This window comes from Cnephaeus nilssonii, assembly GCF_951640355.1.
Source record: "Cnephaeus nilssonii genome assembly, chromosome: 5".
In the NCBI taxonomy this organism is placed as follows: domain Eukaryota; kingdom Metazoa; phylum Chordata; class Mammalia; order Chiroptera; family Vespertilionidae; genus Cnephaeus; species Cnephaeus nilssonii.
The window spans coordinates 102923935-102949614 of NC_137076.1; the positions used below are offsets into that span (position 1 = coordinate 102923935).

A 25680-nucleotide genomic window follows, 5' to 3' on the forward strand; every position below is an offset into this window, starting at 1 on the left:
AAGACCCTGGCTCCCCTGGAAACTCCCCACTCCGGCTCTTTCTTCAGTTGGTCTGAAAGAAACCGAAGAAGCTGGCACTAAATGGAAGCTTTGTTTGAAAATGAGAGGTAAGACCCTCTGTTATACCTACTTTATGGACTTGAGTTCTGCTTGCCCTGACCCCCAGGTATAATCAGTCTATTAATATATTTACTGAATGCCGACACAGAATCAATACAAACCCGAACAATTAAAGTATTAACAATCAGATTGGAAAGATTAAATACAGGGTGAATGCATGATAGATTGGAAAGATTAAATACAGGGTGAATGCATGATAGACTAGATAGATAGATAGATAGATAGATAGATAGATAGATAGATAGATAGATGATAGATAATAGATTGATAGATACATAGATGCATAGATACATAGATTAATGGTGGAGCTAGAGATAAATGAGAAATTAATGATGGATGATAGATACTTGGATAGATAAGTACAAACATGAGAAGATACTAACAACATCAGGATAAAAAGAACAATCTAGCCCTAACTGATTTGGCTCAGTGGATAGAGCAGGTGTCCTCAAACTTTTTAAACAGGGGGCCAGTTCACTGTCCCTCAGACCGTTGGAGGGCCAGACTATAGTTTAAAAAAAAACTATGAACAAATTCCTATGCACACTGCACATATCTTATTTTGAAGTAAAAAAACAAAATGGCAAAAACACCCGCATGTGGCCCGCGGGCCGTAGTTTGAGGACGCCTGGGATAGAGCGTCGGCCTGCTGACTGAAAGGTCCCAGGTTCGATTCTGGTCAAGGGCATGTACCTTGGTTGCGGGCACATCCCCAGTAAGAGGTATGCAGGAGGCAGCTGATCAATGTTTCTCTCTCATCGATGTTTCTAACTCTCTATCCTTCTCCCTTCCTCTCTGTAAAAAAAAAATCAATAAAATATTTTTTTAAAAAAAGAACAATCTATTGAGCATCTGCAATGTGCCAGGTGCAACTTGCCAGGTGGTTTCAGATGTGCTGTCACACCTGTCATCCTGAATTCTTGCCTCAGCCCCATTTGTGAGATAAGGAACCCGGGGTCCAGAGAGGTTAAATAACTTGCCCAAAGCCATCCAGCTGGCTGGCCCTTGTTCTTTCTTCTAAGTCTCACTGTTCCTGAGTCAGAAGGAGCCCCCCGGCTCCGCCCACTCCTACCTCCCTGCTCTGAACTGTATTTGTTTCTTTTGAGCCTTTGTTTCATGTAAGAGCATCTTGGAAATTCTGAGGAAAACCCCAAACCGCTTTCCATTCACTGAGAACCTGAAACCGCTCCTTAGCCGGCCTGTTCCAGCCGCCTTGCCTTCCGGGTGCCCGGGTGACCCTGAGGCCCCTCCAGAGGCATCAGAGAGCTTTCGCTGCAGAGCCAGCTCCCCACCAGCCTGCACAGAAATGCTTGCGAGGCTGGCCCGGCTCCAGGGCACACCGCAGAAACTGGTTTGGGCCAACGGCTTTCTGGAGTATTGTACACGAGGTCCAGCCCTCCTCCTCCCTCCTTTGACTTTCTGCAGCTCCATTCTCCCCCTCCACTTCTCTCCCTGTCTTTCCACTTTGGCACCTCCAAGACCTGTGAGGACGGGGGTCTGGGCAGGAGCTTGGACGTGATGTCAGGACGGTAGGAGGCGCCTGGGGACATCTTGCCAGGGCCTCAGCTCTCTCCTGGGCCCCGCCTCTGGACTCCCTCCCCAGCTCCCAGCTCTGGCCTCCGGGGAATCCCTGAGCCTTCCCATGGGGCTGGAGCCAAGAGTGAGTTTCGAGTTTGGGGGAGGGGGGGCCACTGGCTGTGGTGACGGGAGGACTAGGGCTCAGCAGGCACTGCGGACGGACAGGCACTGTTGAAGCAGGACTGTTGGGAGGTTTGACTGGCTGTGGGGGAAGGATGCTCCTAAAGGACTTTGCAGGGAATGAAAGAGTCCTCAGTGGGAGGGATAGGGATGAGGAAGAGGAGAGAGAGAGAAATCTACCAAACTGCTCCCGAAGGCTCTCCCACCTCGTCCCGGGTTGGCTGCTCAGCCTCTCTCCTCCATTCTCTTGGGCCCTGTGGCTCTTTTTGAAACTTCCAGCCTGGAAAGCACGTACTCCTGGGCTCTGCAAGCCTCCTTTCACACAGACATTGCTTTCTGCTCATCCCCAGCGTGCTCTTACCATGCACAGCCAGCTCTGGCCTCCTGGAATCAGAATTCTAGAAATGGTCAAGTTCTGTCTCAGAGATGGGAAGCTGGGGACCAGAAAGGTGAATCGGCTTACCCAAGACCCGTGGTCGGCAAACTGCGGCTCGCGAGCTACATGCGGCTCTTTGGCCCCTTGATGTGGCTCTTCCACAAAATACCACGGCCTGGGCGAGTCTATTTTGAAGAAGTGGCATTAGAAGAAGTTTAAGTTTAAAAAATTTGGCTCTCAAAAGAAATTTCGATCGTTGTACTGTTGATGTTTGGCTCTGTTGACTAATGAGTTTGCCGACCACTGCCCAAGACCATATATGTATACTGCTAACGCCCATTCCGTTGTATCAGGATAGACGGGTGTCCTCCAAATCCAGCCAACCTGCGACTCATCTTCCAGGCGTGGGGGGTGGGATCACGTACTTTATTTGACTTTCACGGGTCTTTGATCTCAAGGATTTCTTCTATGGCCTGGGAACAGAGCTGAGACACAACCCCCTGGCAGCCAGCAGTCATAACTGGAGCTGGGCAATTCCCACAGACACCCAGGACTGGCTCAGAGCCCCACCCAGGGGAGGGGCGGTGGGAGGCCCCGCCCACCTATCTGCCTAGCTGGTCCTGCAGCTCCGTTTCCCACAGAGCGAGCCACTCCATCAGAGAGCATCTGTGTGTGGGCATCCAAGAGGTCAGGGCTGAGGATGGGGCGCACCTCGGGGACCCAGAAGACCATGCCCTGCCTGAAAGCCCGGCCTGAAGGCTCGAAGGACCTGCCCTAACACAGCCTCGGCAGCTGTCTGGTAAGGGCTGGGCCCTCTTGGTGCTTGTGGGGAGGAGAGGGGAGGAGATCCAAATACAAGCCCTGCTGGGACTGAGGGGAGGGGACAGGGCCTGGAATTTGCAGAGCCCCTGCCCAGTATCAGGTCTCCCCGTTGTCTCAACAACTACTGGTTACCCTCCCATTTTACTTTGGGGACAATTAACCCTCAGGGAGAAGTGACACGTCTCAGAGCAGGCGGCAGAGCCTAGGTCCCAGCTCCTGGTCTGGCACTTGAGCCGCAGGTGCGTCCCTGCCCGCCCTGCCCACCGGGGCCCGCACCGCACAAGGTGACCGTGTGATTTTCTCAAGGAGGACCCGTGGTGATACGCCTCCCTCACCCCTGCTTCCCGACAAGGCTTCTGCATTGTGCTGACCGATGATGGGAACAGTGCCTGAGCAGGGAGCCGTTTGGGGTTCGCAGCATTCATGGGAGGGAGATTCTGGGAACGGGAGTGGGGACCCACACACACTGGAGTGACCTCTGCTTCTCAGAGCCAGTCCAGAGAAGGTGCCATCGGCCACCTGGGAGCCTGTGAAGGCCTGTGTCTAACCCGGTCCTTTCTGAGGTGGCGCCGAACTAAGTGCCCCCAGAGTGACGCTCCCGTCAGCTCGGCCCTGGGTGGCAGCCTGCGCTGTGGGTGCTCGGTCACAGTGGGATCACGGAGGTCCCCTGGAAGACACAAGAGGGAGAGGGGATGGAAACTAATGTGCATTGAATACTCCCCCCGCCCCCCCCCATTTGTCAGATGGGAAAACCAAGGCTCTGAGAGGTTAAATGGCGCAGGTGTGTCTGAATCCAAAGCTCTGTTCCGTGCTGTCTCACTCACAGGAGGAGCTCGTTAAGCCTCTGGTCAATGGAATGAATGGACGGAGGAAGGCACGGGAGTCACTCCCATGATGCTCTTTCATGCAGTGCTGGGACAGGATAGCCAGGGAGTGGGGCATGGACCGAAGGGAGAAGGTTGGAATATGACCATTGACGGGTTGATAATGTTTTGTCTGTAGATGGTATTTTTGATGAGCGAGAAGGAGGAGCTGAGGTAGAGAAATATGACGGAGTGCAGAGTTATCGGAGCTTACATATATGGTTTTGTAACAATAAAAATGTTTGAAAATATTCGTAACTAGGACATGTGCTATATATATGTTGGGATGTTGAGCTCCTGAAATACCGTGCAGCCATAACAAAGAGAGGCAGACCTCTAGGTACGACATGGGACCGTGTGGCTGGCATTTGGGAGGGCCCGTGTGTCGTGGTTCAGGGGTTAAAGTGCTGGGGTCAGCTTGCTGGGACTCAGTGGCCTCCCACCTGCTGTGCACCCCGGGACTGTCTGTAATCCTCTCACAGCCTCAGCCTTCTCTCTTGAAAATGAAGAGAGTGGTAGTAGCTGCTCAAAAGATTTGTTGTGAGGATGTGCGAGGGTCTTAGCACAGGGCAAGCACACATTAAAGTTTTTTTTAACGTTTGCTGTTATTGTTAAGTGAAAAAAGTAAATAGCAAAAAATGCATGCTATCAGCTCTCTTTTACTTTTTAATTTTTTCTTTATGCAAAAATATACGTGTATATAAGTACACAGGTATATGCATAGATGAAATACCCGCTACCTGGTTCTCTTGGAGGAGTGAGGCCAGAGAGAAGTGAGGGAGGGGCTGACAGTGTTGAATAGACTTTAGCTTTTAGAGAAGTTTTAGGTTCACGGCAATATTGAGCCCCCACAGCCCAGACTTCCTCGCTGTCCTTTGTTAAATCCATGCACGCACATGGACGCGTGGAGACTTACACGGTTAACTTTATCATCTCTGTCTGGGTTTCGTTCCTGCAATGAGCAAGCATTGTTCTGTAAGTAAAATAATATTCCTTAGTTAGTGGCTGAGTCACACCCTCAGCCCCAGAAGGGCCGGATTGTAGGAAGTGGTTGGGTTCACAGAGGTCACCGCCGAGTTGGGAGGGTCTGCCCTGGGCCTGCGGGGACCGGGCCTGAGCCCCGCCTCAACCCCCACTCTGCTGCCTCAACACCGCTGGCCGGCAGGCTGCCTGCTGCTCTCTCACAGGGAATCTGACAGCAGCTCCCAAAGGAGGCCAGGCCGGGGCCATGCCTACCGGTCAGTCCTGGCCACGCAGGGTGCTCGCCCTCACCGGCCCAGTGGCCTCAGGGCACCCCAGGAGGAGGTCCAGGGGGCAGCCAGTGTCCTGGCTCCACAAAGGAGGCAGCCAGCCCTGGCCTCAGAGCTCCCCCTGACAGTCACTAGGGCGGTGACCTCCCACCAGCCGTTTGCTCGCGGCAGGGCAGGCTCGCCTCAGAGATACTAAGAGTTGGGGCCCAGACCGCCTCCTTAGTGCTAGGACTGCAATAAAGCGAGTCAGAAGTGTTTTCCTGGTGGAGGGTCTGGCCTTCAATTTGTAAAAAATACAACATCTGTGAAGCACAACAACATGAGGGGGTCTGTACAGGGGGAACCCGCCCAGCTCACCAGGCCGTGTGAGGACCAGGGAGACAGTCTGTGGGAAGCATTTCCCACAGGGGGAGTTCATTTCCTGTGTCCATGACCTGCCTAACAGGCCTAGACCCTCAGGTAAATAAGGGGGCACCTGGCACAGTCGGTTGTGGATAGTTGGGGTGTCCTTCCCGGCAGAGTCAGGGCAAGGCCGGGGTAAGGACGGTCTCGGGCTCAGGACAGGCTGGGCCGGCTGCCTTTCTCATTCTGTGAGCCACCCTCTGAGCAAGGGCTCGGCCTTTCGTTGGTGGGATTTAAACTGTGACCCTCCTAAAGGAGGTCATTCAGGGGCATGTGGGAAGCAGGAAGTGTAACCAAAGGTGTGAGCGAGGCTGCTCCCCACACCTGGTGAGAAATGCTGTCACTGGGGATGCCCAGGCGGAGAAGCTGGGCCGAGGGGGTGGGAGGCTGGGCTGAGAGGGGGTGGGAGGCTGGGCTGAGAGGGGGTGGGAGGCCGGGCTGAGGGGGGTAAGAGGCTGGGATGAGGGGGGTGAGAGGCTGGGCTGAGAGGGGGTGGGAAGCTGGGCTGAGAGGGGCTGAGAGGCTGGGCTGAGAGGGGGTGAGAGGCTGGGATGAGGGGGGTGAGAGGCTGGGCTGAGAGGGGGTGGGAGGCTGGGCTGAGAGGGGGTAAGAGGCTGGGCTGAGAGGGGGTGGGAAGCTGGGCTGAGAGAGGGTGGGAGGCTGGGCTGAGGGGGGTGAGAGGCTGGGCTGAGAGGGGGTGAGAGGCTGGGCTGAGAGGGGGTGAGAGGCTGGGCTGAGAGAGGGTGGGAGGCTGGGCTGAGGGGGGTGAGAGGCTGGGCTGAGAGGGGGTGAGAGGCTGGGCTGAGAGGGGGTGAGAGGCTGGGCTGAGAGGGGGTGAGAGGCTGGGCTGAGAGGGGGTGAGAGGCTGGGCTGAGAGGGGGTGAGAGGCTGGGCTGAGAGGGGGTGAGAGGCTGGGCTGAGAGGGGGTGGGAAGCTGGGCTGAGAGAGGGTGGGAGGCTGGGCTGAGGGGGGTGAGAGGCTGGGCTGAGAGGGGGTGGGGAGCTGGGCTGAGAGGGGGTGGGAAGCTGGGCTGAGAGGGGGTGGGAGGCTGGGCTGAGAGGGGGTGAGAGGCTGGGCTGAGAGGGGGTGGGAGGCTGGGCTGAGAGGGGGTGGGAGGCTGGGCTGAGAGGGGGTGGGAGGCTGGGCTGAGAGGGGGTGAGAGGCTGGGCTGAGAGGGGGTGGGAGGCTGGGCTGAGAGGGGGTGGGAGGCTGGGCTGAGAGGGGGTGAGAGGCCGGCCTGAGAGGGGGTGGGAAGCCGGGCTGAGAGGGGGTGGGAGGCTGGGCTGAGGGGGGGTGAGAGGCTGGGCTGAGAGGGGGTGGGGAGCTGGGCTGAGAGGGGGTGGGAAGCTGGGCTGAGAGGGGGTGGGAGGCTGGGCTGAGAGGGGGTGAGAGGCTGGGCTGAGAGGGGGTGGGAGGCTGGGCTCAGAGGGGGTGGGAAGCTGGGCTGAGAGAGGGTGGGAGGCTGGGCTGAGGGGGGTGAGAGGCTGGGCTGAGAGGGGGTGAGAGGCTGGGCTGAGAAGGGGTGGGAAGCTGGGCTGAGAGGGGGTGAGAGGCTGGGCTGAGAGGGGGTGAGAGGCTGGGCTGAGAGGGGGTGAGAGGCTGGGCTGAGAGGGGCTGAGAGGCTGGGCTGAGAGGGGCTGAGAGGCTGGGCTGAGAGGGGGTGGGAGGCTGGGCTGAGAGGGGGTGAGAGGCTGGGCTGAGAGGGGGTGAGAGGCTGGGCTGAGAGGGGCTGAGAGGCTGGGCTGAGAGGGGCTGAGAGGCTGGGCTGAGAGGGGCTGAGAGGCTGGGCTGAGAGGGGGTGGGAGGCTGGGCTGAGGGGGGTGAGAGGCTGGGCTGAGAGTGGGTGGGAGGCTGGGCTGAGAGGGGGTGAGAGGCTGGGCTGAGAGGGGGTGAGAGGCTGGGCTGAGAGGGGCTGAGAGGCTGGGCTGAGAGGGGCTGAGAGGCTGGGCTGAGAGTGGGTGAGAGGCTGGGCTGAGAGTGGGTGAGAGGCTAGGCTGAGAGGGGGTGAGAGGCTGGGCTGAGAGGGGGTGGGAGGCTGGGCTGAGAGGGGCTGAGAGGCTGGGCTGAGAGGGGGTGGGAGGCTAGGCTGAGAGGGGCTGAGAGGCTGGGCTGAGAGGGGCTGAGAGGCTGGGCTGAGAGGGGGTAAGAGGCTGGGCTGAGAGGGGGTGGGAGGCTGGGCTGAGAGGGGGTGAGAAGCTGGGCTGAGAGGGGGTAAGAGGCTGGGCTGAGAGGGGGTGGGAGGCTGGGCTGAGAGGGGGTAAGAGGCTGGGCTGAGAGGGGGTGAGAGGCTGGGCTGAGAGGGGGTGAGAAGCTGGGCTGAGAGGGGGTAAGAGGCTGGGCTGAGAGGGGGTGGGAGGCTGGGCTGAGAGGGGGTAAGAGGCTGGGCTGAGAGGGGGTGGGAGGCTGGGCTGAGAGGGGGTAAGAGGCTGGGCTGAGAGGGGGTGAGAGGCTGGGCTGAGAGGGGGTGAGAAGCTGGGCTGAGAGGGGGTGAGAGGCTGGGCTGAGAGGGGGTGAGAGGCTGGGCTGAGGGGGGGTGAGAGGCTGGGCTGAGAGGGGGTGAGAGGCTGGGCTGAGGGGGGGTGAGAGGCTGGGCTGAGAGGGGGTGGGAGGCTGGGCTGAGAGGGGGTGGGAAGCTGGGCTGAGGGGGGGTGAGAGGCTGGGCTGAGAGGGGCTGAGCCTTTGCACTGTCTGCCTCCCACTTGCCCCCCTCTTTCACCAGGTGATTCCTACTTGGGCTCCTCTCTGCACAAGCGGCTCCTCAACATGAGACAGAGTCTCCACTTGGCCGTGCTGTGCCTGAGTCTCCTGGCCGGAAGGTGAGCTCTGCTTCCCCACAGTGGCCTTGGCCTGAACTGCTCCGTGTCTGTGCCCCCGGGGAGGGGGAGGGGGGCGGGGGGGCGGCAGCTCCCTGGCCCACAGGACTGCCTGCCGTTTATTCTCCCTGGAGAATGTGGGCTTCCAAAGTGGTCCTCCATGGACAGCGCCCTGGGGATTATTGGGGAGACACTTGGAGGGTCCCCAAATCACCACAGCAGGGCTGTGGGCAATAAAATGGAGTGGGGTAGGGCCATGTCCAGTCGGCAGGAAAGTCGCAGCTGGTACACGGGCCCAGGCATGTACATGCAGACACAGCTCAGGTTTGCGTACACATTATTCACCTGTAAACAGGCGTGTGCACGAACCCCGCTTTCTTTTCCAGGATGCGTGTGCAGGGGAGTCGGCTCCCCAGGGAGGTCAGCAGAGGCGACAAGCTCTCCCTGCCCGGCTTCGAGAACCTCACTGTCGGATATAACAAGTTTCTCAGGCCCAATTTTGGCGGTAAGCCATCCTTTTTGTCCAGGACATCAATTCACAGGACAGGAGCCGAGGAGGTTTGGGAGGGGTGGCTGACCCTGTTTGCCAACCTGCAGCCCGCGGAGGGTTGGCAGTGATGGATGAGCGCAGCCGCAATGAGTTTTCCCGCGACCTTGGAGAACGCACTTGGTCCCCCCACCTGCAGCATAAAGAAATACTCCTCCTCGCTAGGGAGGTCCTAGAGCCTCCTGACAGCCTCTCACTGCCTGCCTTCTGCCCCCACTTCCGGTGTCATTATTCAAGGAATCCGCCGCGTCTCACCAGGACTAGTCCGCCTGGTCTTCCCTCCTTCCGCCTGCCCCTCAGGGCCACCCTCCACTCGTCAGCAGGAAGCCCAAAACCCTTTGCATGGCACAGCAGGCCCTGCCCAGCCCAGCCTCCATCTGTCTGCCAGTCTGAGCACCTCTAATCCCACCCCCTGTGCCCTCCACACAAGTGTGCCCCAAAGGCTCCCTGTCCTCCGAGGCCTCCCTGGACTCCATGCCTTTGCTGAAGCCATTGATCTGCCAAGAGAGGCTTCTTCCAACCCAACTCCCTGGTAAAAGGGCAATTTTCTTCCAGGTCTCAGATCAAAGGCCTCCTCCTCTCAGAAGCCTTCCTGGATTCCACCAGGCGCCATCCCCTTTCTTCATGCTTTATTTTGAACATAACTCCAAATCATAGCCATTACCTGGTGATGCTGTCACTGCCGCTGGTTTTATGCCTGTCTCAGCTCTGGGCTGCAGCCCCTGGGCGAATCTTGCTTTATTTACCTCACTAACCCTAGCAGCAGCTCAGGACTTGACATAGATGACGTTGTTGATATTTGTTGAAAGAATGAGGCGGCAGGGGGGTAATGAGACCCACGGCACAGCTCTGCACGGGTCTCAGTCTCTATTTATAAAATGGGACACTGAACCAAGGTGGCCTCTTGCCGCGCCCCGCAGAGCAGAAAGTAGTAGAGAGAGCCTTGGACTTGAACAAACCTGGGGTTGGCTCCTGGCTCTACTGTGTGGCAAGCACCTTCGCTTCCTGAGCCTCAGTTTTCCTTTCTGCAACCTGGGGACATGCCATGCACCTGTCAGAGCGGATTGAATGAGGGGAAGGGTATACACATGCAGCACGGTCCCTGCCAGTCATCGGGGCGCAGTCTGTTTTAATCCCGTTCCTTCCTGCTCCTCCCGTCAGGCGATAACATTCTCTGGGCAGGTCTAGGATGAATGGGTTAGTCCAGGTCCCCCGTGAAGCAGGGACTGAGAGGGGGCCAGCTGTCTAAGACACTATTTGGGCCATACCTATGAAGGGATATAGGGTGGGAAAAGGGGGAAGCTGGAGCGTCATCAGATTGTGATACAGGTCTGACCCCGGGGGACGGAGGGAGGGAGGAGAAGGTAGGAGGAGGTATGTTAGCAGCGGACTTCCCAATGTGCTTGGAAAGGCCACCAGCGAGTCCATGAGCCGGAGCTCCCATCAGAGGAGTCTCCATCCCTGCGCCTCCCAGGAGAGGTCCGCCTTAGTCCGTATGACGCGCTCGGTCCCCGGTGGGGCAGGGCCACGGGAAGGGTGGCCTCGGAGCAAATGCCATCATAGACTTCCGAGCATAGCGGCTGGCCCTGGGTCAATGACGCCCCGTTGGTAAGAGATCTGAGACCCATGTTCATGGCCACACAGTCAGCACCTGAGGTCCTTACGTTAAGGGACCCAGGGGGCTCCAACCTCCCCTGGGTTTCCCAGGCCCAGCTGAACCCTAACAACAAGCAGGTGAATCTGACACCCGGTTAGGTCCCCCCCTCCATGTCTCTGCCTCCCGGATCTGTCCGGCCAGGGCACTGCTGTTCCTGTTGCCCTCTCACCGGCCAGCGAGATGTCAGGCCCCTGGGTAAGGTGCCCATTCTGAACCTTGATCCAGGGCACACGAGGCCCAGGTCCTCCTCGGGTGAAAATGCTCAGCCAAAAAGCACACCCCCAGCCTGTGACACCTGGGCTCCTTCAGGAACCTGCATTCCCATGGCAGCCTGGAGGCCCCTGGAGGGGTCGTTGTTCTCTGTAATGTCTGTCCATCCAGGTTCTAAAATCCCCGGGTCTGTAAGACACAAGACCTGCAGAGGATTTTTCCGGGACTGAGCTGGACAGAGCGCCGGTTTGCAAGCAGGCCCTCCTGAGCACTGCCCAGGAACTGGCTCTGACCTCTTTCCTAGGAGAAAGCTGCCCTCTGGTGGCACAGCTTGCTTTGTAAGACAAGGGAAAGAAAGAGCAAGCGCTGACCCACAGAAGCACCTACTGAGGCCGGGCCTGGACGAGGCCATCTGGAAACAAATTAAATGAAAACTGCAGTGGGGCTGTGTGTTTTCCCATTTTCCACGTGCCTCGGGGAAGGCAACTCACACTGACCCAACTGGCCACTGGGTTCCAGGCACTTCAAATAGATCCGTAACCTTCCCAGCCCAACCCTTGCTGGTGGGCATGAGTAGCTCTATTTTATAGGTGAGAAACTGTATGTAGCACAGAGAGGTTTAGCAATTTGCACAAGGTCACACAGCTATGAAGTGGCCGGCATGGGATCCAATCACTCTGACTCCAAGTTTCTCTTCCTGGCGCTGCCTTGAGGGGTAGAAAGCCACCTAGCATCACACTCCTTCAGCCCTTTCCAGGGTCTGTCCCCAAAGATCTCCCCTTTTCTATCAAGTATTAAGAACAAGTATTACTAACGTCATTATTTTTAATTGCATCGGCTCTAAAACTCCCATTTCCAAATTCCTACCTGCATTCTATGGCTCGGGTTCCTTTGATGAATAATTTGGTCGCTTTGTGGGATTCCCACTGATCAGATGTTTTTAAAGCGTCCCTGGAATTCCGCCTCTCCTCCTCCTGGTCACTGCATTGTCATAGTCCCTGGAGTCACCCCCAACATTTATTGCAAGGAAATATTAGTGCATCTACTAACCTGGTCAGTACACTTGTTCCTTTTCCAGAATTAGCTGGGATTATGTAGGCGGGGGTGGGGTGTGGGGTGGGGTGGGGGGATGCCATTGACTGGACGTCTATTATCACGTGACAGACACCCTGCTGGGAGCCTGAGCAGATAACTACCTTTGAGCCCCATCGGCACACCCACCCAGCTGGGCATGCATTTGAGGTACAGTCCCTCTTATCCCCACCTTGCAAAGAAGCCATCACATGCCTCCTCTCAGTCAGCCCTTTTCGTGACCCCGTGGTGTTCTTGGTGTTACCCCCACTTACAGGTGAGAAAAGTGCAGTTCTGGCAGATTTGGTAACGTTTCCCAGGTCACCAAGCTGAGGTCAAACTCACCTCTTTCTGACTCCTGGGCCTTCCTCGCGCACTGCAGGCTGAGGAGGAACCCCCTGGCCTGGCCCGGCCTGGCCCTCTCAGGGGTTTGGCCCAAGTGGGGAAGGTTCTGGGATTCTGACTAGTTTAGGGTTCCTGAGGAGCAAAGGAAGGGGGGGAGGGGGAGAAGTACCATAGGTGCGTGAGAGCTCACGCATGAGCAGTCTTGAATGCCGTCTTGTGGTAGATTTACTTAGTTGAAGGGGGGGAAGATATCCGTGCACCAAATCTCAATTACTTTTCTAAGCAATTAGTCCCTTGCAAGCGCCATAGGAAAAGTCCTCCAAATACAAAATAGCAAGCACCACGATCGCCTTTAAAATACGCACTAATGATATAGTGTGGTCTCCCTTATATGAAGCGAACTATGTATTTGTGCATTTCTCTCATACAGAGGGAGGCACAGTCTACAGAAGTTTTCTCCTGAGAGGGGAGGGTGGAAATTAACTTGTAGTTTATCTACTTCTAGAGCAGCGACTTTCAATCTTTTTCATCTCCTGGCACCTATAAACTAATAATAAAATTCCGCGGCACACCAAAAATATATTTTTTTTGCCAAAATAACAAAAAAAAAATAGGTATAATTTTGATACGTTCTCACCAGATGACTATTGTTGTGTTGGCTGTTGTTTTGTTTTTTTGTTTGGTTTTGGGGTTGTTTTGACAATCTAAGGGAAAAGAGGTCAGTGCCCCTAATGGAATAGTCAGGTATTGCATGTTTTAAAACTTCTTGCGGCACACCGGTTGAAAATCACTGTTCTAAAGCATTTCAGATTTCCCAACAGTCAAGTGTTACTTTTGGAACTTTCTAATTTAAAAAGTAGTCCTGGCCAGTTTGGCTCAGTGGAGAAAGCGTTGGCCTGTGGACTGCAAGGGTCCCGGATTCAGTTCCAGTCAAGGGCACATACGTCGGTTACAGGCTCAATTCCTGTTACAGGCTCAAGTCCAGTCAAGGGCACATACCTCGGTTACTGGGTTACTGGTCAGGGTGAGTGTGGCAGGCAAACAATGTGTCTCTCTCACGTCGATGTTTCTCTCTGTCTCTCCCTCTCCCTTCCACTCTCTCTAAAGATTGGTGGAAAATATCCTCTGGGGAGGATTAACAAAATATATACACATATGCTGATGTAGTGTTAGGAAGCCTTCTGTCAGTGTTTCTAAGTAAGTCTTTCTGGTTTTCTCTCCAATCTTAGGAGAGCCTGTTCAGATAGCCCTGACCCTGGACATCGCTAGTATTTACAGTATTTCAGAGAGTAACATGGTGAGTGAAGCCCCTCCGTCTGCCACCGAGGGGTCCCCCTCCTTGTGTTTAAGGGGGGATGTGAAAACAGAACAGACTTACCTAGGTGGGGGCTGACCCCGAAACTCAGACTCTGGAAGATTCTTATGAAACAGATCTAACGAGTATCCAAAGGAAAGTGGACTCAAAGGCCAGGAGGGGAGAATCGAGGGAGTGGAGTGGGTACATTTAGTGCAGGATAAGAATCGGGTTCCCATTCTAGAGTTACCATCGCTTCATTCCCTCACGGCTACAGGCCACACCCCCAAGCAAACTACTCACCAGTGTCTACCACAATAGACCTATGTACTTGACCCCAGGGAAGTGGGGAGGGGAGTAAGACTTGACCCCTTCCGATTTCGGAATCTTTCTCTCATCACCCATTTCTACCCTCCCACCCCCACCCGTCCCCCTCCAGGACTACACAGCCACCATCTACCTCAGACAGCGCTGGACGGACCAGCGGCTGGTGTTCGAAGGCAACAAGAGCGTCACTCTGGACGCACGCCTCGTGGAGTTCCTCTGGGTGCCAGACACTTACATTGTGGAGTCCAAGAAGTCCTTCCTCCATGAGGTCACCGTGGGAAACAGGCTCATCCGCCTCTTCTCCAATGGCACCGTCCTGTATGCCCTCAGGTGAGTGGGCACCTGCGACCTTGGGCTGGGAGGGGAAACCGGTGCAAGAAAGGGCACAGGTTCACCTTGAGTAGCTGGGACCGGCCCTCAAACAGCCATGCCGAGGCCTCTTCCCACGCTCCTGCCCTCGTCCATGCTTGCCCCGAAGCCAGAAGGGCCTCCCTCGTTCAGTGTGGTTCCACAGCATCTGCTGAACAGCTGCTCTGTGCCAGGCCCCAGGCTGGACTCTGAAGAGACAGAGGGAGGCAGACATTGTCCCCACACAGACACAGGAGCAAAGGGAGTCCAGGGCGCGGGGGCCCAGGCTGGGAGTAGGTGCGTGGTTTGGGGTGAGGTGAGAGGATGCGTTCACAGTACGCTGAGCCGAGTCCTAAAGAGCAAAAGGAAGTTAGCAAGGGAAGGAGGTAGCGGGCCGGCAAGAGCAAACAGACGGCCACAGCAAGGCCTTGCCCTTCATGGGGCTCTGCGGATGGGGTAGCCCCAGAATGCGTCTCCACGTGTCCCAGTCGTCTTTGTACAGAGAGCCCAGATGCGGGGCCCCAAGGCCGCTGCCACTGCGGCCATGGGCTTCCCTTTGTCCCTTCCCCAATCCCTGAGGCCAAAAGATTCTCCCAACCAATTGCTCATGAAGCCACTAGTTGGCTAAACCACAAAGGTGCTCCGTGGTGCTACGCGAGGTAATCAATGGGGGAAGCGGGGATGGAGGGTGACTCATCACTGCTCATGCAAACCGAATACTCCCAGAGGCCTTGGGGAGAAGGCCAGGAACCAAACACTCCCAAATAAGAGGCTGGAGCTGTAAAACAAAGACTGAACTAACCAATAAAATGAATTTCTGGATTATTCATCTGATCCTCCTCGGCTGCACTGACTTTTGCCAACATCAGCCAAAACCCCAACTCCTCTTTCAAGAACCCTAATGAGCCCTGGCCAGGTAGCTCAGTTGGTTAGAGCATCATCCCCGGTATGCCAAGGTTGCGGGTTCAATCCCCAGTCAACCAATGAATGCACAATTAAGGAGAACAGCAAATCGATGTTTCTCTCTCTCCCCCTTCCTCTGTCTCTCTCAAAATCAACAAGAAAGCCAGGCTGGCATGGCTCAGTGGTTGACTATAGACGTATGAACCAGGAGGTTACCGTTCAATTCCCAGTCAGGGCACATGCCCAGATTGCAGGCTCAATCCCAGTCTGGGGTGTGCAGGAGGCAGCCAATCAACGATTCTCTCTCACCATTGATGTTTCTATCTCTCTCTCCCTCTCCCTTCCTCTCTGAAATCAATAAAAATATATATTTTAAAAAATCAATAAGAAAAATTTTTAAAAAGAAGCCTAATGAGACCTCTCCTTTGACCCCCAACTCCAACCAACTTAATCAACATTAATGCCTATTGATGTCCCCCTTCCCTGTGTTCCCATAGATGTGTGTGCACGTGCAAATGTGTACATGGGTCTATATCATAGCACATAACACATCTGTCATGTACAAGGGTTATAAATAATGGGTGATGGTTAATAGCCTGGCTGTAGAGTCAGACAGATTTGGGGGAAATCGGTCCCGCCCTGGAACCTGAAGGCAGGTTGACTCTTGGAGCCTCAGTTTTCTCAGCAGCAGGAGAGACATGATCATCGCTCCAGCTTCATAAAGCCGCTGTAGAAATGCAAAGAGATGCCGCTCACAAAGCAGGGAGCCCAGGGACTGGCTCGTGGTCGGTAAATTGCAGCAGTTGCTAGTCTCTCTCCCTTAATGGAGTGGGCGCCATGCGGTAATCATTTCCACTTTCCCCAGCACCCAGCCCAGTGCTTAATAAATAAAGGTGCCTAATAAAAACGTGTGACACTGAAGAAAAAGGAAGGTAAAGGTCTGCCCACGGACTCTCCGCTGGGAGGGCTTAGCGGTGTTTCATTGCACGTCTCTGTCTGTTGGTCCTTAAGAGCCACAGTGCCGGGTGCCCTTGGAAGCCTCCCCTTCCTCTGCCCGCCGATCCCTCCAGGAGGGAGGGCCCTGAGAACCGCACAGCCTCCTGAGCGGGCTCCAGCCCAGCTCTGCCTCCAAGAGCTGCGTGCGCCTGAGCGAGCCCCTGAATCTGCTGTCAGATGGTGACGGTGGTGACAGGGATCCCTGGTCTAGCGTCTCCCGGTTTGTCGTGAAGGTGAAATTTCATAACTGGATGCAAAAGCATCGCAAACCAGCCAATGAGCGAGTCTGTTCTGCAACGCTGTTGCAAGTTTGCCTCTGGATTGCCAACATCCCAACTTCTTCCTCCCTTCTGGACCCCAGCGTTCACCGCGCCTCCCAGGTGTTGCTTAGCACAGAGACCCGCAGGAAGGCTTCGAATGCAGGCTCCAAGTCACACACTCGCTGTAGACTCAACACGAAAGCCTTCACGGCGCGCCCTTACAAGGAATGCGTGCGTTCTATAGCACCCTCATAACACTGTTTTGAACCTGTTCTTCCTTTTCTAGAATCACGACGACTGTGGCATGTAACATGGACCTTTCTAAATACCCCATGGACACACAGACATGCCAGTTGCAACTGGAAAGCTGTGAGTACATGTCCCGCAGGCCCCGGAGCTGGTTTGCTCAGGGACTCAGATCTGTGTGTTCACAACGAGTGTGCTGTACACAGTGGCCTTTCTTTTCTTGATGTTGATTACACCAGATATGACCCTTCTGACTGTACGTCCAGAGACACTTGGAGACTGCTCAAAGCCAAACCTCCCAAAATTACATATTTTGGGGAGGACCGTTGTGCATTGAGATAGAATAGTTCCCCCTAAGAGTGGACAAGACAGCCAAGGAAATGGGGGTCGGTAGGACTAGAAAGGGGACTCAGAATCAGCGAAGGCATGGACGCAATCTCAGCAGAGATTAGGAATGACAAATATACAAAGCAACCCTGGGCATTTATCATACAACTTCTTTCAACTTCCAAAAGAAATTGTTTGACATATATAAAGCTTAATGCAGTGATGCCGGTACGTGAGCATCTATCTACACTGCAGGCCGGGGACCTGCTCGTGATGAAGAACGAGCAACTACTCGGCGCGGGTGTGCCTCAAATGGTGTTGATGAGTAATCGCCATTGTTCCCTAGTGAACTTCTCTGAAATGCCCACCCAACCTGGGGGAGTGCTACCTGCGATCGGTGTCCTGGGAAAACAGTGCCACAGCTAGGAGTCATTAAGGCCTCAAGGCGTGGCTTGTCTGAGGAGGAAAAACCCTAGTCACACTGGAGACCGGCAGGCACTCCCTGCATGAGGGCACAGTGGCCAACATCTAAGAACACAGCCATTATGAGGCAGCAGTCCTTTTTCAGAGGCAGGCATTGAATTCAAGCCTCAGACCGGCAGATCCATTACCTTATTGATTAAATGTGTGCATAGCCTCCTTGGAACAAACAGCTGTTTGGGGGGGGCAGACTACAAGGTGAGGTTATCAAGACGAGAACTCCTTTTCCACCCTCCATGGCAAAAGTAATTGCCCTCTGTGTGTGGCTGTTCTCGTCTCAAATCCCAGCAGTGAGAGTCTCCGGGAAACTTCAGCTCTCTGCTTGCCCAGCTCTCTGCATCCCCATGAGCAGAGGGAGCTTTCGTGGAGTGTTTATTAACAGTTATTTGAGTACAAAAACCTCTCCCAGGGTTTTGTCCTTTTTTAGGGCCATCCCTAAAAAAGAATTGATACCATCCCACAAAGCAAACTGTCCAGGTTGGTAGGACTCACTTTTTTAGATCATTTTCCTTTTATTTCTTTGGGATCCTAGGCCTATTCGGTCAGCTCCCTTCAGTAACTTTGGAGGTGTTTCTAAGGGAAAGTCCACAGACAGTTTCTACCTGGAAATCCTCTAAGAGCTCATGACTTCTTCCTTGCCCTTGGAGGGGAGCTAGATGCTTCTAACCAGTGGATGCCATAGCTAAGAGTCCCCAGAAGGCTAGCTCCAGCACTGGCATCCCCTTCCCAGCAGCCTGGGAAAACGGAGGCCTGGGGGAAAGACCAGAATCACTGGGCTTTTCCCATCCCTGGCTGTGTGCCTTTGGGTAAGCAGAACGACATCTCTGGACCTCGGTTTCCTCATGAGTGAAGTGGGAAAAATAATAGTATCTGACTCCACGAGCTATTTGTTAACAGCTTAATTGGGGCAGATTTACAGACCATACACTTCACCCGTTTTAAGTGTACAATTCGAAGGTGTGTGGTAAGTTTGCCAAGTTGTGCGACCGCTACAACGTTTTGTTGTGAGAACATTTCCGTCACCTACAGAGACCTCTTGTGCCCATGTACCATCACTTTCATTGCCACCACCAGCCCCCAGGCTACCACTAACCTACTTTCCGTCTCTGAATTTGCCTGTTAGGGATATTTCACATAAATTGGATCACCACACTATGCGGTCTTTTGCATCTGGTTCCTTTCACTTAGCATAATGTTTCTGAGGTGTCAGCGTGTGAATCGGTACTGCATCCCTTTTACTGCATTATTCCGTACAAACGCATACAAACCATGGGAGGCCCTCTGGCCTGTTCCACCCCCTAGCTGTGATGAGTAATGCTGCCGTGGACAGTTGTGGACAGTTGTTTTGTGGACATGACTAGGCTTCTCTTGGCAGATCCTTAGGAGTGAATACTAGGTCAAATGGCAAAACCCATGTAATCCTATCCTATATAATAAAGAGCTAACATGCTAATTAGACCGAACAGCAGAATGTCCTTCCGGACGACCTTCCAAACAAAGCTGGGGCTGCAAGGGCCAAGCCCCTTGCACAAATTTAATGCATTGGGCCTCTAGTATGATATACACTGAGTGGCCAGATTATTATGATCTCTGAACGCATAATAATCTGGCCACTCAGTGTATGTCCTATATAATAAAAGGCTAATATGCAAATTGTCCCCTCAACCAGGAGTTCGACCAGCAGGCAGACCAGCCAACCGCCCATGTCCCCTTCCCCTGGCCAGGCTGGCCGGACCCCACCCATGCACAAATTCATGCACCGGGCCTCTAATATACACACACACACACATACACACACACACATACACACTGAGTGGCCAGATTATTATGCATTCAGAGATCATAATAATCTGGCCACTCAGTGTATATATATCTCAACTATGAGATCCATCCCAATCTCAGAAAATGTAAAAAGTATAGCATAGCATAGGGAATAGTCAATAATATTGTAATGACTACATATAGTGCCGAGCAGGTACTAAACTTATTGGGGAATCACTTCGTAAGTTATATAAATAGCTAACCACTATGCCATACACCAGAAACTAATATGCCACTGAATGTCAACTGTAATTGAAAAAAATTTTTAATTAATCTGAAAAAATGAAGAAAAATAGAAATCTCTACCATGCAAGTTTGTAAGAACATAAATGTTTAATAAAAGGCAGCTATTACTACTATTATCAACTCAATTAGTCAAACTGCTTTGAGATTTCTCAAATGCCTGTGTTCATTGACATCAATAAAGTGGCCCGCAGCAGGGTTTTAGTGTGTTGCATTTTTTGCCCCCATGGGAATAGGAACAGCCTGATTTTTAAGTCCCCAGGAATACTGCGGGAGGTGTCAGACTGTCCTGGGAGGCACTACCCCTCACAGACCTTGTGTGTTCACACGTGTCCAATAAATATGTAAATAATGAGAGAGGTCACGTCTGCGGGGTCTGTACTTAGCACTGACCCGGCGCTCAATGGCAGGCACAGGGTGCTCGCAGGTCATCCCATCCCGAGTAGACGCTGCAGTTACAGGTGAGAAACCAGGCCGCGTGTTACCCGGACTCATCCTTGGACTTGGCACCATCCCGACGAGCGCCTGCGGTCTCCATAGCGTAGCGTTGCCCAGTCCAGTCCACTCGCCACCTTCTTGCACTGACCAGGGCTCTGCTCCTCGCCAGGGGGCTACGACGGCAGCGACGTGGAGTTCAGCTGGCTGCGCGGGAACGACTCTGTGCGGGGCCTGGAGAACCTGCGGCTGGCGCAGTACACCATCCAGCGGTACTTCACCCTGGTCACCAGGTCGCAGCAGGAGACCGGTAACTCGTGGGACAAATTGTACAAAAGCTAAATAACTGAGTCCGAAATATGATCCCTTCTCCACTCTGTCATCTCGGGGCCTAGGAGCCCCTCGGCAGTGTGGCAGGGCCGTGGGGCTTGGAATTGGTACTCGTACCTGCGCCACACCCAGTACTGAACGGCCCCCGAGGGGCTCACAGTCTGGCGAGGTAGGTGACAAGGACACCAGCAGTCATGTGCTGCGGGGATAAGAGGACAGAGAAAGGCACAGGAAGAGGATCATGGGGGGTGGGGGATCAGCACCCCTATAAATCCCACTCGCACAGCAGCATTTCCTTTCGTGAAAACGATGACAGTTCCTGACTCACGAGGTGTGGTGGGTAACCCAGGGCTTACTGTACAGGCAGCGAAGTTAAACATCCCGCGGGGAAGCCACTGCCCTGAGAGCAGACGTGAGCTCCTACCCCTTGCTTACCCTCTCAGGAAACTACACGCGATTGGTCCTGCAATTTGAGCTCCGGAGGAATGTGCTGTACTTCATCTTGGAGACCTATGTTCCTTCCACTTTCCTCGTGGTGCTGTCCTGGGTTTCGTTTTGGATCTCCCTCGATTCCGTTCCTGCAAGAACCTGCATCGGTGAGCAGCTCCAACACGAGGTTTCTAAGAGCTGGGTCACTAGGTCCTGCCCCTCCTCCTTCTCTCCTGCCACTGTTTTCATCGATAGTCACCGGGCAGTTCCAGGAGTGGGTTTTTTGAGCGAAATAGAGACAAAGAAAAAGAGAAAGACAGAGAGCCTACTCTAGGAGTAGTCCATTTTTAAACTTAATTTTATAGTGACAGGTAAGGGAATACTGTGATTAGATGGTCTGTTGCCAATTATTTTGCATACTGACCAACCCCCTCTAATGAGAAGACAGAAGGTGAAACATTTAAAAAAAAAAACAACCTATCGCTCATATCTGTACAAAACGGACAATTCAGTCCCGTTCCAGAAGGCCACAGATTCTCCAAAATGAGCGCAGTTCCATTTCTGAGTCCTGTCCCCACCTTGCCAAGTCCTGAATGGAGACAGTCTCCCAGGTAAGGTTCCCTGGCCACTGGCGTGGGAACATCGCCTGCCTGTTTTCCCAGGAGTGACCACCGTATTGTCAATGACCACACTGATGATCGGGTCCCGCACTTCTCTTCCCAACACCAACTGCTTCATAAAGGCCATCGACGTGTACCTGGGGATCTGCTTTAGCTTCGTGTTTGGGGCCCTCCTGGAATACGCAGTCGCCCACTACAGCTCCTTACAGCAGATGGCGGCCAAAGATAGGGTAAGAATTTTGAGGGCCCTATATATGATTCACCACTTGTGCCATGTGCTCGTCGGTAGAGATGGCCTGGACCTGGTTACTACCTCCCTACCCTCCTCTTCCCCACACCCCCCCATAACTCACTTTGCTCCAGTGACTCTCATCTTGTTCAGGTAGGAGCTTCTGGAAGTCACGATGCATTCTGAAAATGATTGTTCTTTTCACCAAATGCAATGAGATAGTAATACGTTTAATTTTCCAGCAGAAAATAACTGTTATCTGTATGCAACATAAAATCACACCTACAACAAGCATCCACACCAAAAAAAAAAACACACAATATTAAACCAAATGTGATCAGCTACTTACAAGTTTCAGATTAATCTGTATTTACTATTTCATTCTTTGGTGCATTCTTGTTTTCTTAAATTATACAAATAATGGTTTACTGAAAAAAATGTATGAAAAAATCAAATTGTGGTAAATTTCTTGATTAACATATTTTTCTGCTAATTGGAAATGTAGCCCAGCTCTCAGAATAATAATGGCTATTATCTATGGAACACTTACATGTGCCAGGCACAGTACCAAGCCCTTTGCAAATATTATATCCTTTAAAATGCTCATGGCAACCCAGGAAGGCCCTTTTCATTTTTATACTTGTGGAGTCTGAGGTAGGGGATGGGGAAGGGGCTTTTCCCAGGGGACACAGATAGGAAGATATAGATCTTGGATGTGAACCTAATTCTCCTTGGCTCCTAAGGCTGACACTTATCTGTTATTCCCACTTGCAGTGGGCAACAGGCCATACTCTTAATAATCATTCTCTCCAGGCCCATGGAACCCTGGGATTCTTTGGAAGTTGATAGACATTGGCATATGAAAGCTCATGCTAAAAAACAAAAAACAAACAAACAAAAAAATTTAAGGGATAGAGATCCAGTAGAGAAGAAGTGCCACCTTTAGCAGAGTGCCAGGGTCTAATGATGAGGAAATGAAGAATCAGAGGAGCCCGAAGACCCAGGAGTCTTCCCTTGTGTTCGACTATTGTGAACAATGTCTCACACAGTCATGCTATCCAAGTGACAAAGGCAAATGATCATGTGTGCCAGCCAAGGTAGACATGGATTTCCCTTATTTTCTTCCTTAAGGGGACAATGATTAATTACCAAAAAAATCTGAATTTGGTAGATTGCCAAAAAGGGAATTGGAGAAAGACTGAGATCCATCACTGAAGACCCAGAAAGCCCTTACTTTGCTATGTGTACCATAGTAACCTCACTCCAGAGTACTTGCTGTGTGCCAATCAACTCACCAACCTCGCATAGTCCACCCAACAACCCATCAGATGGGTACCATTATTATCCCGATTTTACTGTTTAGGAACCTACCACTCAGAGAAATGAGATAACTCATCTAAGACTCCACATCTAGTAAGTGGCCTGGTCAAGGATCCGTACTCGGTTCTCTCTGATGTCACTACGCTCCTCACATCCTATGTCACCCCAACATGTTGGCAAATGGCAATTCCCTGGAATTCCAAGGAGCATCACTATTTCTGTTTGTGGTGAGACCTCAGAACACTGCTGATTTCTATTATTTCTCATAATCAATTACTTCCCCCTCCCTGAAACAGAATGAAATCCCTCAAACACCTACTAAATGTTTTACATAATTTATACCACTTAATCTTCCAATCAGACTCATGAGGTAGGTATTAATATCATCACCATTTTAAAGGGATTGTGGTGACTAAAATTTCACAAGAGTGAGAGACAGAAAGGAATTTGAACCCAGGCCAGCTAACTTCAAAGCTGTGAACTTAGCATTTAGCACACAGATCTGCATAGCTAGAGTGAACAATGGTCATTCTTCCTATTACACAAGCTAAGGACAAGGGATCAGTGCCTACAAGCAGGATAACACGACTGCTAAGTCTGGCTTACCAGCCAATCTCCGATGCACTCAATGTCACTCTCTATTAAACCTAATTATGCAATACTTAGGCCTCCAAGTATATAAATACCCACTTATTTATTTTGCTGACTCAAGCCTTCCAGCTAACTGCATTGTCTATGAACTAGGGGATGCCGAAGGAGGTGGAAGAAGTCAATATTACTAACATCATCAACAGCTCCATCTCCAGCTTTAAACGGAAGATCAGCTTTGCCACCATTGAAATTTCTGGTGATAACGTCGACTACAGCAACTTGACTATGAAAACCAGTGACAAGTTCAAGTTTGTCTTCCGAGATAAGATGGGAAGGATTGTTGATTATTTCACAATTCAAAACCCCAGTAATGTTGATCGATATTCCAAACTACTGTTTCCTTTGGTTTTTATGCTGGCCAATGTATTTTACTGGGCATATTATATGTATTTTTAAGAGGACATTAAAAATGTGCATGCCATAGGACTTTAATAGAAGGAAATAATGATGTAAATGGTATTCTAAGCCAAGTGTGCAATCTAACCCAATGGTGCTACAAATAACTAAAGTAACAATTTAGCATTTATTATCAAAGAATGGACACCACCCCCCTCAACCATTATTTAAGCTTGTAGACGTCCCAGCATTACAGAGTCTTGTAATAGGAACATCAATCCATTCCGTTTTTATCTTTACAAAAGACATCCCCATGGAGCCAAGATTACAAACAGTACTCAGGGTTGGCTGCCTGCTCAGTGGGTCCCTGGTCTGCATTTACCTCACATAAAAAATATGAGAGGGAGGCCATTCCATGTACTGACTAACCCACAAGTGGCAGGGGTTGTTTCTGAATTAATCATACATGCCATTTATTAAATCTACGTAGTGCTTATAAAACGCGTTGTTGCCTATTTAGGGAGCAGCATTTTCTAGTTTTTTGTTTTTGATTGAAATGAATTGTGGGCCTAAGTCAATTTACTGAAAGTCACTGTATTAACTCAACACCAAGATGAGTTTTTAATACTGTATTTAATACCACAACAGAATTGTCCCCAAATTCCAATAAGTCCCACCACTGAAAAGGCAGTTGTAAGTGAAGAAAAATTTAGTGGATCAATAATCTCACACATAAACCCCTTGTTTCTAAGATACAGTGGCTTCCCCAAACTGGAAGGGCTCTGGGGCTTTATTCCCCATTTGACGTGTCTTATCCCTTTGTCATTATACACACGCCAACCCTCAACATTGCTGGAGCTCTTTCCCCATATCAGGGATGGAAATGAAGGTGGTTTGGCTTTGTTGTGTTTTTTAGTTATTCTGGGAGTCTTAGTGTGGACTGTTGCCGTGAAGACTTGCGTTGTTGAGTCCATTTCTATCTGCTACTCATTCCCAGCAGCAGACCCCCGCGTCCTTCCAGGAGGAGCTTGCATCCCCAGGCTCTAATGACCAGGAATGATGCTTACTCGATAATGAACTGCATTTCCCAGAAACACGTGGGTTAGCACTAGCCAGCGTGGCCACGCTCCTTTCCCTGAGCCTTCTAGCTGAACTGCCAGAGCAGGAGAATGTTGGCCCTGGGTCCTGAACTTTCTGAGGAACAGTGGACCTTGTTACAGAACACCGTGTTCAGGCTGCAGGTGAGCCGTCCTGTCCAAGTCCAGCCACTCTCACCCTAAAATACGAAGCACAGCGTGCATCTCTTCCTGCTCCATGGCCAAGTTCAGCCAACAGCATAAGTGGCAATGTGCGAGTGTGCCATGATAAAGGCTTCCCCTTCAGTCTCAGGCGTGTTAAAGAATCTTGCCATCTTTAGTTCTTTAGCTTCCTTTGCTAATGAATGGTTGCCTTTCCCCCTCCTTTCGGAAATAAAGCTTAGCTTTGGAAGCTCATCTTGCCTCTATAACCCCCTATACCACAGGCTCTCATTCTTTTCCCCGCTACGATGCTTTTCTCACAATGTCGTTTCTATGGGCTTGATCGCCTGAACGTTTAACAAAATGTTTCTAATAGGAATGGGGTCACTGACATGGGTGGAATGTAGTGGTATGGTTCAATTATATTTGTGATTTTTTTTAAAAAAAGGTTTAAAAGGAAATATCTTCTTTGAAACCCCATTTAAACATTATATGAAGAAAACTATAAGTATGTGAAACTGTGAAATAAATATAGCACATTAGCTACCCACCAAATCAAGTGGTCATCTATAGATTGATCTTCATTTATTGTAAGATCCTATTTGGAAAAGGTATACATTGTAGTACAAACTCAGTGGCTCACACTCTTCTATCCTCATGTTCCCCACCCCAG

The 25680-nt window shown here is 52.0% G+C and overlaps 1 protein-coding gene across 2 annotated transcripts in view; it reads left to right on the forward strand.

The window, feature by feature from the left end:
- Positions 1-24498, forward strand: part of GABRP (gamma-aminobutyric acid type A receptor subunit pi) — a 33662-nt gene extending 9164 nt beyond the window's left edge. For both annotated transcript variants that reach the window (XM_079772614.1, XM_079772613.1), the window contains exons 3-12: positions 2836-2993; positions 8251-8347; positions 8731-8849; positions 13404-13471; positions 13908-14125; positions 16589-16671; positions 20027-20164; positions 20628-20780; positions 21276-21463; positions 23527-24498. In XM_079772614.1, coding sequence (XP_079628740.1) covers positions 8295-8347; positions 8731-8849; positions 13404-13471; positions 13908-14125; positions 16589-16671; positions 20027-20164; positions 20628-20780; positions 21276-21463; positions 23527-23829 — 1323 coding nt within the window. In that variant the 5' untranslated portion in view covers positions 2836-2993; positions 8251-8294 and the 3' untranslated portion in view covers positions 23830-24498. The remainder of the gene's footprint in view (positions 1-2835; positions 2994-8250; positions 8348-8730; positions 8850-13403; positions 13472-13907; positions 14126-16588; positions 16672-20026; positions 20165-20627; positions 20781-21275; positions 21464-23526) is intronic.
- The last annotated feature ends 1182 nt before the right edge of the window (positions 24499-25680 follow it).